The sequence below is a fragment of the Andrena cerasifolii genome, chromosome 11, assembly GCF_050908995.1.
Source record: "Andrena cerasifolii isolate SP2316 chromosome 11, iyAndCera1_principal, whole genome shotgun sequence".
In the NCBI taxonomy this organism is placed as follows: domain Eukaryota; kingdom Metazoa; phylum Arthropoda; class Insecta; order Hymenoptera; family Andrenidae; genus Andrena; species Andrena cerasifolii.
The window spans coordinates 6,053,172-6,067,613 of record NC_135128.1 but is presented as its reverse complement, the minus strand read 5'-3'; the positions used below and the strand labels follow the sequence as shown (position 1 = coordinate 6,067,613).

The 14,442-nt window shown below is 41.8% G+C and overlaps 1 protein-coding gene and 1 long non-coding RNA gene across 2 annotated transcripts; one reads left to right on the top strand and one right to left on the bottom strand.

Moving 5' to 3' along the window:
* Positions 1-651: 651 nt before the first annotated feature.
* On the bottom strand, positions 652-12,862 carry LOC143374904 (uncharacterized). The gene is made up of 14 exons (XM_076823454.1): positions 12,397-12,862; positions 10,308-10,646; positions 9,936-10,137; positions 9,703-9,858; positions 9,576-9,622; positions 8,346-8,765; positions 7,933-8,274; positions 7,652-7,853; positions 7,419-7,574; positions 3,780-4,156; positions 2,547-2,936; positions 2,235-2,439; positions 1,919-2,074; positions 652-1,673 (listed from the first exon to the last, which is right to left on the bottom strand). Exons 1-14 carry the CDS (start codon positions 12,756-12,758, stop codon positions 1,623-1,625), a joined length of 3,405 nt encoding a protein of 1,134 aa, XP_076679569.1. The 5' UTR covers positions 12,759-12,862; the 3' UTR covers positions 652-1,622.
* Positions 4,933-10,119, top strand: LOC143374774 (uncharacterized). The gene is made up of 3 exons (XR_013086742.1): positions 4,933-5,095; positions 8,007-8,120; positions 9,131-10,119. It is a non-coding gene; the product is annotated as an uncharacterized LOC143374774 (long non-coding RNA).
* Positions 12,863-14,442: the final 1,580 nt, after the last annotated feature.

The following is a 14,442-nucleotide window of genomic DNA, read 5'->3' as shown; positions in this document are numbered from 1 at the left end:
CTCTTTATACTTTGCGAAATCGGACACTTTTCGGAGTAACATTTCGGATTTTGGTGAAATTTGGATACGTTGTAGTATTTAGTGATATATAAACGTATCTCGAAGGATTTTTGAAAATTGTAAAAATTATGGATCTTACAGCTGTTTGAAGTATAGCGTTGACCTTTCTTCAATAAATTATAACTGTTGAACTAGGAAACTGATAAAAATTACCTTTTAGGTGTTTACAGTGGAGACATAAGAGTACCGAATAAAAATTATTTCACTTAAAAAAAACAAGTTTTTGACCATTTATTTTGCAATCGTTCTAAACAAATACAAGTTTTTAATAGTAGGGCGCTATTTAAAAATTTGAAAAAAATGAAACGTGCTACTCTTCGTAACGCGCGTCGATATATATACCCATCGTAGTAAATACAGGGTGATTCTCCAGCTAGAGTCGGGGCCTTCGATGCTCGAGACCAGCGGGACGATACAATGTTGCGCACTAAGCAGTGACTAATTTTCAGTGCTGCATTTCTCATTAGATCTTTGCAAAAGTGACGTCAATCGATTCCTTAAGCCGCGTATTCACCTGCGCATTCGCCCCGAATGTGCATTCGGCGCGCACCGATTTTTTGTCAGGTCCGATGTTCGACGCGTGTTCGGGGCGCGGCGCGCGTTCGGGCCGATCCGCTTGCTGGAGGTCCATCAAAGCGCGCATTCAGGTCCGAAATGTCAAAACACAATACCATGAAATGGACACCGCAAATTTCATTCAACCCCTAACGCGCGCCGAATGCGCGGCGAACGCGCGCTGCGCTCCGAACGAGCAAAAAATCGATGCGCGCCGAATGCATATTCGAGACGAATGCGCAGGTAAATACGTGGCTTTATGTTTTCCCGACGAGAATAGCCCCCAAAAACGACATAATTCCGACCATAATTAAGGAAGATACATGAAAATTTGATTTGCATAATGTAAAATTAGCTTCGTTAAAAGTAGTCCGATTTACATTATATTTGGTACGATTTTCATGGGAAAACATAAGGAATCCATTGGTGCCACTGCCATACCGATTCGATGAAGAATAATCCGCCCAGTGGTTCGCGAAATTAACCCGAGCAAACAACCAGACGCCTACCGGGGACTTTAATTTATACGTATGTACTATGTAGAGATGTTCCTGAAACGCGTTTTTTAATCTGCAGCGGGCGCTTCAGATGCGGGACTTTCGTTATCCGCTGGCGTTTCCCGCAGTCGCTCAGGCGGCAATAACTGATTTAAAATCATTAATTGCACAGTAACTATTAAAAGCACCGTGAAATAAGTAAGTATATAATAATGATACCCTTTTATTATTAATAAATGTTTATTGGGTGAACCCATTGAATTCTATTCCTCCTCCGTTTTATAAATCGTCTGTATAGAAACATCATTGCTATAACGCGTTCACGCTCCTTGATATTGCAGAACAACTGATTCGAAAAAACCGTCTACAAACCGTGAATGTGCCGAACTTCTGCATCAATACGTGATGCCGCGTAAACGGATGCCGTGTATGTGCGCTGTGCGTTGTTAGTTCCTCGTTCGGTTGTACGTCTGCGAAAATGACGATCTGCAGTGACGAGGGCTCTTATTTCTACGACGAGTCTTTCAAAATGTTGTACGACGAGTATGTAATTTTCATGATCTGCAACGCGCAATAGTTATAGACTTCTCTAAAATGCAAGATGGAAGAAGGAATTTTTGAAATACGAGAGAAATTGGTTTGGAGAAGCCAAGAAAAATTGGTAAAATTATTCGGTAAGTTCATTTCGTATTTCTAGAGTCCTTGCTGAAATTAAAGTAAATCGTTTCTTTCCTACTTCTAGATTCCTTGACCCATTCTTTTCCTCATGAAACGTAAACAATACGTAAAATTTGCACTGTACTAACCGACATGAAGGAACCTGTAGACAAAGTGACGACGTGACCACTCGACATTTGAAGGGTTCTCTTAGTTCTCGTCATGATTATCAATAAATCCTTCATTACATTGACAGGGAGCACCGTCCAGTCCATTTCGTAAATAGCGTCGCCCGCTTTCGTACTCTAGAAATGTTATTCGTTCATAAACTATGTCTAAATGAAACGAACATACACCGCGGTTCAAATTTTTTTCAGAATTTCCTGATCCCGATCATCGGCGAGATTGAATTTAGGACAGCGCACAGTGGTACAGTGATTGAAGGGAAGGAAGTTCGGTGCCAACCTTCAACGTCACCTCGTTACCAAACCAGCAGTACAAATACACCTGCATGAGCATGCAGCACAAGTAGGAGAAGTTCCCAATCATGTCCACGTCAAATGAGTCCATCGACGATGTTTTGTAAATGGTCAGGCACAACACTGTCGAGCTGATGGAGAATTGAAGGAAAATCATGTACTGGAAAATCGTGTTCACGGTGCGCGCAAACCTGGAACCAAATCGTCACACGGACGCATCTGAATTCGTAAATCGAGTCGTTGGTGTAACATCAGAGGGAAATAAATTTTCTAGGTTCTCGAAGGAGGTTCCAATTACTTGTAAACTTCGAGGTGGTGCTCGATAAACTCCCCAAGGATTCGTTTCCTTCTGTTCTTGAAGTCTGCCTCAGACGTGCTCTCTCTTTCCGCCAGCATCAACGAAACCGGCAATATCTGTGCTCGATGGCAGAATATCTCGAATTGAGCACCAACTTGGATCATCAGACCAGCGATCAGCGTCTCGTTGGACACGCTGGCGTTCGCGCACATCATCAAGGCGATCGTCTGGTGCAGTACGGACATAATGTACAATTCATTCGAGGACATATTGTACGGCACCCAATCAAACGCGGGCAGTGTCCTGGTGCTTAGGATCTTTTCGAATTGCCCCACAGTTACGAACCATGCGGCCGCTTCGTTGAGAATTTCGCAGTATATCGTCAGTTTTCTGCAACAAACACTCGGATAACGGTCCACTGTTTAAGGGGGGAATCCACTTCTTTGGGCTAAAAACATAGTAAAATCGAGGATTTTTTTTTTAAGAAACCAGCGATTCCATTCATCTGAAATTTGGAGCATGCTTTGATGCATGTTCGAAGAACCTGCAGGTTTTTTTTTATTAATTTTTAACCATAAATATAATAGTTATGCATGATTGACCATCGCGCCGCGCAAAATTCGTCGTCCATTGGTGTGCATGATATTAATCTACCAGGTAATCTGAAGCAGAAAAATTGAACGGCGTTTTATTTTGTACATATGTAGCTTGAAATTCATGAACCAGCAAAAAACAAAAAAAATTATTCAACAGTATGGAGAATTTTCAAACTGAAAGCTTTGAACATTTAATTTCTGCTATCCCATTTTGCGCCAATTTTCTTACGAAACAAAAGAAGTGTAGGTAGAACTTAGCGTTGTTCTCTTTCATCAAATTGAAGCTACATATGTACAAAATAAAACGCCGTTTCATTTTGCTGTTCCAGATTACCTGGAAGGTAAACATCCTGCACACCAGCAGGCGACGAGTTTTGCGCGGCTTGATGCATAACTCCTATATTTAGTATTAAAAATGAATAAAAAAAAAACTGCAACTTCTTCGAGGATGCATAAAAACACGATCCAAATTTCAGATGAATCGAAGTGCTAGTTTCTTAAAAAAAAATTCCCAAATATTGCTATGTTTTTAGCCCGCAAAATATGACTCCTCCCTTAACGTAAGAGGGGAAGCAAAACGAGAAGTTCTAAGAATGCGTGTTACTCTGCTGCTTAAAAACAAAACTTAAACGGAGACCTCGCATAGTCATCGAACTTCCGCTGTATAATTGCCTCCTGCTCGTCCCTCGGAACGCAATTGCCCTTTAACAGAACGTTAACCATGCCTATAATCTTTTCACGCTTAAGGAACAGATTGGCAACCTTGAAGCAGACACCGAACACCGAGATGAACAGGGAAAACTTGTCGGTCATGGTCTTCAGATCCTTGCTGGTCACGGAGTCGACCATCGCGCAGAACGTGAACGTGTACAGTATTAAAACCATGACCACTGAATACGCGTTGTACAGCCAGTATTTGAGGGAACAAACTGGCCATGTCGTCGGCCTCCAGAATCCGCTGTACGTAAGCAGAGCGAAAGACAGAGAAAGCTTGTGCATCCTCCCTCCTACTATCTAATTCCCTGAATGAAGGGCACTTGTACAGCTTTTAAAAAAAGACTGCTTCCTTATATCCACTTTGTCGTAATTTTTACAGAAACTCGAGCACCGTGCATTTGCCCCGCTTGTTTATTTATACGGATAGAAATGTCGCTGCACGCCAGGCGCAGCTCGCTCGATGTAAAATTCCCTCTAAATCTTTATTCGACTCCCTGCCTTCGTTTTTAACGATTTTTCCTCAGACCTTATCTCATGCTACTATTATTTTCTCGTGTCCCCATCTCCCCTTCCCTCCTGATACGCAGAACAACGATTATCCCATGGTGACTTCCGTCCAGGGAAAATTATTCCGCGGTTAAATTATTTAAACGCGAGTCCTCTCTCGACTGGTGTCAGCGTACGTCTCCCTGTTCTTCCCTCTTCGCTGCCGCAACGTAAGAATCGCGTGATGAGAAGCATTGCTAATATTTGAAATATGCATACCAGTCGTAAACGAAGAAGGGTCAAATATGCATGAATGATCGCGGAATAAGCGGGCGTCGAAGTCTGCGACCGCATGTGAAGCACCTGGCGTGCGATGGGGTTTGTTTTCAAGAACGTTCCCGAAAGCGGTGGCGTTTGTCGGTAGTCAGTCCTCACCAAGCCATGTTGCGAGAAGCTTTGCATTCCTTTTTGTTTTTTTTAATTAAATATACACTTTTATTATCCACTAGAGTGTCGCTACTCAGTTCCGCCCACCCCCGCCAATGCCAACCCTACATACATATATTGGAAGCGGGTAATACTCGACGTTCGCCTACGCCGGTTGCCTCCGCCGCGACAATTAATATACGATAAACGGGGGGTTGTCAGGTAGCGGCAGTCTGTTGCCCGCGGTCACAGTAGTCGGTTGTGTTTATGGTGCGTGCGGCTGACTCTAGCGGCGAGCCTTTGGATTTTAGTGTTGTTGAGTCAGTGAGTACTGCATGTTATACCGTTAACGAACTGTCGGTCGTGTTTGGCTATCATCCGTCAATAGTTAATTATATAGTTACCACTCGGTATAACCGTGTTAGTGATTTCACAAAGAGAACGTCAGAATTCGCAAGTTACAATGTACGTACGTAAGTACAGTAGATGTGTCATTTGACTAAATAGTTGGAGAAAGTCCCGAGAATTTATTTAAAGGTATTTAGCTTCGACGACCAACCGAATAACGCCTCACAATTTTAAGTGGGTAGTTGGTTGTCTTCTGCTTGCAAGCTTCTACGTTTAATTGAGTGGGTGGTAATCAGCTTTGATAAAAATGGGACAGAAGTAAAAGATTCGCCGAATGATCAGGGAATCTGTGCCACAAGAATGTCGGTAGATTAAATCAGAATTTATTAGAACTCGCGCTAAGTGTTGCATTAAACAGTTTCTAGTGTAATTGGTGGATGCACTTAATATCTCCGTTCCTCCTATCGTGTGGTACCTCGTTTATGTGAAATAGATTGTCGCTGGTAATTTCGCTTCGTGCACAAGGCAAAGGTAGATATTACGGGCTAGGCAGAAGTAATCGGCACCATAGGAGGGTTAGAAGGTTCGACGAAAATTTATTTCTACTCATACTAAACATTTCACCTGTACACACTCTGTTATACTTCTCACGCACGCTTCCCTCTTCCGTGTCCATTTTCCAGAGTCCCTACGTTCGCTGTTTCTCCTACGAAGGAAAATGGTCCCCACGTTTGTTTCACTGTGTTTGGCATTTATTGTTAAAGCACGGTGTACGCCGAGTAAGCTGATCTGAGTAGCTGCAACAAACATTTGATACGTTCAATTATTTACTTTATTTTCTTCGATTTGATGCCTTTAAGAGGACTAGGCTAATCAATTTTTTTTATTGCATTTTCCGAAAGTACTATCTTTTCTTAATGAAATGCCACCATCATTTGTTTGTGCGTTACCAAAATGCGGTGACTTCTTAATTTTTTTATGAAAATCTCGAATGGACAAAGCCAACGCTACAGGTTGCCGCTTGACGTTTTTAACTGCCAAATCTTCAATTTTGCGAATTTTACTATAAACCAAGCGGTATTTTATTCAGAAAAGATAGTACTTTCGGAAAATGCAATAAAAAATCGAATTTTCGACTGTCTAGTCCCCTTAAGGGGTTATTAGTTGAAATCATGATTTTTTCCCGGGATTTTTGCACGAAAAAATCAGGATTTCAACTTTAAATAGCCGCCATTTTGTTTTAAATTAATATTTTGGAAATTCCCTCAGTTAATTGCAAGACACATTACTATACTAACGAAATCTTGTTTGTTTTTTGATTTTAGATAATCTGGTTCTGAATGGCAGTGCCCACCGCAAAACCAAATTTTTAAAATGCTTCTTGGATGTCGGTTGTTACTTTATAATAAACGTAAATATTTTTCTACGAAAAAATTACCAAATGTTCTTTAAATGTTGCTCTTTTAAGCGCAAAAAGTTTTGTGAAAATATATGCTTCCGCTTCTTCAAAAATAATTCACAAACATTCGCCTCTTTTCGGCCGCCTGACTAGGTATAACCCCTTAAGGGGGTATTCTCTTCTAGAAGACCAATTTTTTGCCTTTCTTTAGGGGCGATGCACAAAAAAACTACATAGTTTTCACCGATGAACATCGCCTACGCGTATTTATTAACATTTCACCTTGTAAACAATAATTAATGGGGATATGGATTATCTCGTAAAGCGTCTGCAAAAACAAGTTGCCTCATGGTACACACGATTCCGGCTGTTCCGCTGATCCGAAACAAAAAAACCAAAAGGATTCTTCATCAGTAAGAGCGTGGCTATAGCCGGTAGCAGATTTATGAAAATAAATTAAAAATTCACAAACTGGCGGGACTTTGAATTTAAAACTCATCTTTACCGTGTTTTTTGCGTCTTTAAACGGCCTTAAAATTGTAAAAAAAAACTATTTCGTCTTGATTCTGCTACTGGCTAGAATTATATGTTTTCTGAAGGTGTACGAAAAAGATGGACCAGATTGGCCCACTAGAAGTTGAGATATCGCGTGTACCGTCATGAAAAACACCGTTTTGAAAAAAACCCATATCTCCATTAATTATTATAATACATTCCTGAAATTTTTGTTCACAACTTACTAAAATGTTAGTAAATACGTGTGGATAATGCTTACCGGTAAAAATTGCGAAATTTTGTTGTGCATCATCCCTAAAGAGAACAGATTGTCCCTCCAAACGAGAATACCCCCTAATGAATCAGAATCACCTAAAAAAAAATAGAAATGTATCTGCTACTCACGGTTTTGAATGCCTCGAGGTTCATAGGCACGATATTGCCGCTGGTAATTTCCACTGGTATAGTTGCACGTCTCATAATCATTAACAGAATCCTTTTGGTATTGGTAGTCAACGATATCCAGTTACTGGAGAATATCATGTCCGGAACTTCGAAGCTCTAAGAACGGAAACGATACGATAATGTCTTAATGTTTTAATCCGCGAGGAAGGCTTCTATTGTGAATATGTAGACACCTTCAGTTTCACTTCGTTTCCGAACCAGCAGTAGTAAAATATCTGCGTCAGCACGCAAATCCCGTAGAGCACTGTTTCCATAAACCTCGAGCCCAAATTCTGCTGCGTGATTCGGTACATCTCGAAGCACAGTAGCGATATACTGGCCAGAAATTGCACGAACACGATTATCGTGAATTCTTTGTTCACCATCGCGGTGAATCTGAAATGGTTTTTAGACAAGAACACTGTTCCCTTAAATGTCGCGCTAGCTGAACTGTATCTGTGCTGTTAATACCAACTTGTATATGTGGCTATGGTGGCGAGCGCACTCTTTCACCAAATAATTATTTCCATTTCTATTTATATTTTGCAGACGGTGTCCAAGTATCTCGAACTGGGAGTAAGCGTGGATCAGCAGGCCACCGAAGAGAGTGTCGCAAGCGACATTCACAAACGAGGCTACTGTCAGGGCAAAGAACTGATACAGGTAAGTGAAATTGAACGGAACCGACGTGGAATAGTCGTAGGGCAGCCAGGCCCGTACTATCAACTTCTCGCTTTTGAAGTCCGTGGTGTATCTTGTCAGTGACATCCACGCCACGCACATCTCGACCGATATAACGTAGCCGATTGCGTTCCACCTGAAAATTCGGTCTAAAGTTCTTATCGTCGCGGTGCATTTTGCTGGCAACGCTCAGAATCAAGAACGTACTCGGCCAGTTTGTTAAATCTCACTTGGATCTCAATCTCCTCAGTGTTCATTGGCACGAACGGCTCCTTTTGGAGAGCACTGATCAGAATCGCGATATTCCTCCGGCTGGCCAATAAACTGCAGAGCTTAAAGCTGGTGACGATCATCGGCATTGTGACGTAAAAATTTTCACTGAAGTCGTCCTCGTTATCGACGACAAAAACTGCGTCCAGAATTTGAGAGATAATGAGGGTGTGCACAAGCATCACCACGATAACGGTGTAGACATTGAACAGAAACGTTTTGTACGGGTACGCCCAAGAAGGCGACGCCAAGCAGCCGGATGCTGTGAGAAACGTGTACACCCATCGTAGCAAATACATAGTCGATCTTACAGAGGCTTCTTCTATTCCCACGTACTCGTTAGACGAAAATTTCAGTCTGGGGCGATTGCACGGCTACAGTTTCGTGGTGAATTTTAATTTGGTGCTCAGCTTGCTCTTCGAACACTAACCAGATTCCGCGGGGAAAGATTAACGAGGGGTATAAATCTATTTCTCGCTATTTTGGTGCACCACGGAACAGTGGATAAGCAAAATTGTGCGTAATGTTTCAGGTATCACCGACAGTCATGGAATATCGATGTTTCTTGCGCTCCGCCTAACTGGCTTAGCTTCCTCCCTGACCCTTCCCCTGCGAGACCCTTACTGTATTATCATTGTGGTTACCGGCAATGGAACCACGCGACATATGTAACTGCTTCCGGTAATAGCGTTGCATTTTTTACACACCGTTCTCCACCGCAGCCCCTTGCCGAGGGTTGCGTTTCGCGACCGAACTGGATAAAACGTATGGGCAACAAATTGCGCGAAATAAAAGGGCTGAAGGAGAAACTGAGTCCTGTAAATCTTCCCCACAGATGAAGGAGAATGAATATTTAAATAGTATCAGGCGCTGCTCTCTTCTTGTAGCTCTTCGGTCATGTGAAATATTTATTGACGATCGTCGTCTACAATCTTATCCCATGAAAAAAGGTGAAGCATGAACGAACGAAGGAAGGGCATAAGGTCGACAGCTTTTAGTGAAAGTGATTACTATTTACAAGGTTTCATATAAACCTGTGTATTTTGAAAGTCTCTCTACTGAGTTCTTCTTCCTCCTCACATCCAGAAACTGTGTTCTTCCAAACGTATTAATTAAATCATCTCTTCTTCCTACGATGAGAATAGTCCACGTCAGTTGTATCATCACTTAGTTTGTTGAAGCAGGTTGAACGCTGAGTAAGAGGTTTTGAGCAGCTGCAACAAATATGAAGTGCAACTCCAAGCTTTTAGTGAATCACCGTGTGTTGAAGAAGTGCAATTTGCTTCGTACTGACAGCCTTGAAAGATTCAAGACACATGGACACGAGGTAATAGCTGGTAAATTCGACGGGCTCCATAGCGCGCTTCATGATCATCAAGAGGATCTTCTTAGAGCTGTTACTGAGCGAGGTCCAGTTACTCGCGAATATCATGTCAGGGATTTCGAGGCTCTGGAAACAGGAGAGGTTTTACGTGACACCTCGCGCTTTCGATCGGAAATGCAATATCTTTTGTCGTAGTAATGAACCTTCAGCTTCACTTCGTTTCCGTACCAACAGTAGTAAAATATCTGTGTGAGCGTACACGAGGCGTAGAACGCTATATCTACCAGTCTCGAGTCCGAATCCTTTTGCATGATCCGGTAAAGATCGAAGCATATTGTCGACGTGCTCGTCAGGAATTGCACGAACATGATCGTCTTAAACTCTTCGTTCACCATCGCGGCGAATCTGTAAGAAAAGAAATCAATTCCGCGTTGAACACTGTTGTCGAATGTTTGCGTTAACTTTTCCGCGGATCTTTCGCTGTTGCAATTTTAAATGAAGATATTAAATCAGGCAACGCGTTCCCGCGCTATTTTAATTCTGCCGCTAAGTCTCTACGGAGCTGGGGAACCAACTTGTATATTTCTTTGTGATGATGAGCGCACAGTCTCACGGAGTCAGTCCCGTCCGATTCGATATTTCGCAGACGGTGGCCGAGTATCTCGAACTGAGTGTAAATGTGAATCAAAAGACTGCTGAACAAACTGTCGCAAGCTACGGTCGAAAGGGAGCAGACCGTTGCACCCATTACTTGATGAACGTAAGTAAGGGTAAACCCAAGCGTGGACGTGTGGTCGTACGGCAGCCAGACACGGAGCGTTAATTTTCTGCTCTCGAGGTCTGTGAAAAGTGACGCCACGAACATGAACAGCATGCAGGATTCGATTAAGATCATGTAGGCGATCGTGTTCCATCTGTAACAAACCTGCGATGTTGTAACCACAGCGGGTAAAGGGCAGTTTTAAAATAAGCAAGGGTAGTTTTGGGGGTTTCTTACGCCCTTCCTCCACAAGCATAAGAATTCGTAAGATTTTATATTCCAACCTCCTCCTCCGTCCTTAAGTAATATTTTTTACATTGCAGTTTTACAATTATTAAAATTTTTCTAAAGGCGTCATGTCGAAAATTTATCTCCTCCCCTTGTAAGAAAACGTAAGAAATTCGCGACACCTTCCCGCCTCAAAAAGCCTTATGTAATTTTAAGGCTACCCCTAATACTTATTTAATTACGTAAGGCTTTTAAGATTACCTCTAATAATTATTTAATATTATTTAATTATTAGGGATATACTAAATAATACTAAATAATTAAATAATTATTAGGGGTAGTCTTAAAGTTACGTAAGGCGTTTTGAGGCGGGAAGGTGTCGCGAATTTCTTACGTTTTCTTACAAGGGGGAAAGGGGGAGTGAGGTAGCGTCTTACGTAATATTTTCTTAAGGGGTCATTCCGGTTAGGCGGGTTGAAAAAATGGATTTTTTTTAAACATTTTTCGAAAGTATATATCCTCAAGAATGTACTGTTAAATTTTCATGGAAAAATTCAGATTATTTTAGCTTCTACACAGGCATTTTGTGAGGACTGTAGTGGTGGTTCGGCCTCTATAGATGAAAGCTTTGAATGCGTTTTTCTCGAAACGTCATTTGTGCACATCGTGAAGATAAAATCTCAAAATCTATCGAACCGAAATTGCTTTATAAATTTTACTGCTTATTTTGCACACCTGTAACTCTCACAGGGACTACAACCAAGCACTTTCATTTAAAGTCGAAAATAGCAAAAGAAAAAAGCCGAAAAAACATTTTTCTTGCATATTTGCCCGCCATTTTGCTAATTTTAAAAATAAATCACTAATTGTAGTCCGAGAAGGGAAACATAATAAATGTAAAAAATTTCTAAGTAACTGGGCTAAGCCTCCGGTGCTACGAGAGCTCTCGATTTCGTTCGCAGCGGCCTTAATACCTTGGTCCCGTCAAATTTTCGCCCGCGAGTACGCCTGCGGCGCTTGTGGCCGCCCCGCGGTCAAGGCGCGAACCGCGCTCCGGTCTGTCGTAAAACGTACATAACCTATATATATATTATATTATATGTACATGGTTTTTCGGTGAAGGGGAGGGAGTTTTTTTTAAAAATATTTCTTAGCGAGCACCTAGGGCCCAAGAGAAACTTACCTACCAAATTTCATAGTCATTAGATCAGTGGTTCCAGAGAAATAGTGATTATCAGTGATACTGGATATGAATTTTATATATATAGATTATATATGGTTTGTCGGCGAAGCGGAGGGAGTTTTTTAAAAATATTTCTTAGCGAGCACCTAGGGCCCAAGAGAAACTTACCTACCAAATTTCATAGTCATTGCATCAGTGGTTCCAGAGAAATAGTGATTATCAGTGGTATTTGATTTGAATTATATATATATAGATATTTTTTATTTACAGTAGAAATGTAGTTTAATAAATAGAAAAAAGTTTTACTCCATTACTATAATTATTTTCGTCGCACTAAATTCCGGAAAATCGCTGAATCTTCGGCGCGCTAACCGGAACGACCCCTTAACTAAATTTCCAATATGACGCCTTTAAAAATTGTAATAATTGTAAAAATGCAATGCAAAATATTTAACTAACGAACCACTCGCGTTGCAAATATATCCAGGCTTACTCCGTTATTCCGTCGAACCTCGATCGAATTTCCATCTCCTCGGTGTCCAGCGGCAAGAAAGGCTCCTCTTGCAGAGTCTCGAATAAGAGCGCGATGTTCCGTCGGGTGAATAACAAATTCCACATCTTGATACAGGTGACGAACATTGATAGCGTTACGTAGAAATTGTCACTAAAATCGTCCTGGTTGTCAACGACAAGAACTAGGTCCAAAAGTTCGAAAACAACCAACGCGTACAGCACCATAAACACGCAGATCGTGTAAACGTCGTACAGGAATCTTTTAGACTTAGACGTCCAGGTGGGTGGTCGCGAAAAGCCGCACACCGTCAGAAGTATACACAACCGCCGTAATATCTGCATCGTCGATTTCACAGAAATTCTACCCGTATCACTTTTTCATAAACTTTGACATAGCAGGTGCCTCGTGTGTTCCTCATAGATTGAAGAAATTCCTGAACGAAACGAGAGAAGCGTCACCTCTGGTGCTTATTGCTGAGTTGCGAACCGTGTGCACAGAACAGAGGACAGTTTGTCGTCTCGATTATGCTCCTTTCTGAATAGAGTTTCAATTATCACTGACGGCTATAGAATGTCGATATCTCTTCTACCCCTCCACATAATTCAATTCCTTCTCCCCGAACATTCCTCCGCGGGGGCGCAGGCCATACTATTACCGTAATTATCGAGTATGCGACCGCACAATCTATGCAATCATTTTTTTATGCAGAACGTTGCTCTTCGATGGCATTCACAACTGCACCCCACGTTCCCCTACGCTGTTTTCTTATGCCTTACATTTCCACGGGGAAATGAAGAGAAAAGGTTGACGATATTTCATTGAGTATTCGAGGAACTGTATCGACTTAACTCTAATGAAATAAGAAAGTGATGTGAGACAGTTGGTGGCAATTCAGCGCGGTAGATGGGTGACAGCAGTAGAATATCTGTATGAAAATGTTAAACGAGTAGAGGGCCACCTGGACGAATCTCGAGCCCAAGTCTTGTTGCGTCAGTTGATAAAACCCGAAGCATATCGTGGGCATACTCATCAGGGTCTGACAAAATAGAATAACTGCAAATCCTTTGTTCACCATCGCCGCGAATCTGGAATGATCGTGGAACTCTAAAGTTCTCACTTACGCAAGGGTAGCAATTCTTCGAAGACCTATCATTAATTCGTATGAGGAAGACTGTGGAGCCAACTTGTATACATGGTCGTGAAGACGCGCGCACTGACTCGCCGAGGCATCCCCTTCTCAGCTGAAATCAGACGATGCCCGAGTATCTCGAACTGGCAGTAAATGTGGACAGTGAAAAACGAGCAATACGTTAAAGCAATGGCTTGCTGGATGTAGGACATTGTGAACGGAAACAATGAGGTATAATCGTATGGCAACCATATACGATAGACAAATTTCCTCTGCCTGAAGCCCGCGAAAAGCGATACCACAATCATTGCCGTTACATAGAACTTGATTATGATCGTGTAGACCAGGAGTGTCGAACTTCCCCGCTCCGAGAGCCGCACGAGTCGGGCCCCGGCTCAGCCGGTTCCCCCACTTATTTTTCTCCAGGCGTTGCACGAGACCCGAGAAATTCATCAGAATGAAGTAGGTGTTGTTATTCTAATTGTCGAGGGTACGACCGAGCAATCATGTTTTCATTGATAACGTTGCGTCTCTTTCTCCCCTAATTCCGTCTTCCTTTTTGCTACGCCGTGAGAAACAGGTGGAGGAAATATAAATGAACTGCGACATGCTGGACACAGGGGGGAGAATAAATGTTTGAAAGTTATAGGGTGCAGTTGCCATCGTTTGTCGATTTCATTTCAAACAAGAGCGTTTGGAGACTTTCTTCCAGGGGGGAGGGGCAACTTTGGGATGATGGTAAAGAAAAATATACCCTTCTTGCCTTTTTTTTACCCATTTTGTAGTGCTAATTTAATTACAAATTTAAAACCGAAAATTAAAAATATTCACTTTTTAACCGACTTCAAAAAGGAGAAGATTTTAGATTCGACCCGTATGTATTTTTTTTTTATGTT

What these genes read in the sequence shown, in the direction of transcription:
- LOC143374904 (XM_076823454.1), bottom strand. Translation starts at nt 12,758, where the DNA reads ATGCAGATATTACGGCGGTTGTGTATACTTCTGACGGTGTGCGGCTTT. An exon ending in GAAACGAAGTGAAACTGAAG is followed by an intron (nt 7,575 to 7,651) that starts GTGTCTACATAT and finishes TTCCGTTCTTAG; the next exon opens with AGCTTCGAAGTTCCGGACAT. An exon ending in GTAACGAGGTGACGTTGAAG is followed by an intron (nt 2,075 to 2,234) that starts GTTGGCACCGAA and finishes TAACATTTCTAG; the next exon opens with AGTACGAAAGCGGGCGACGC.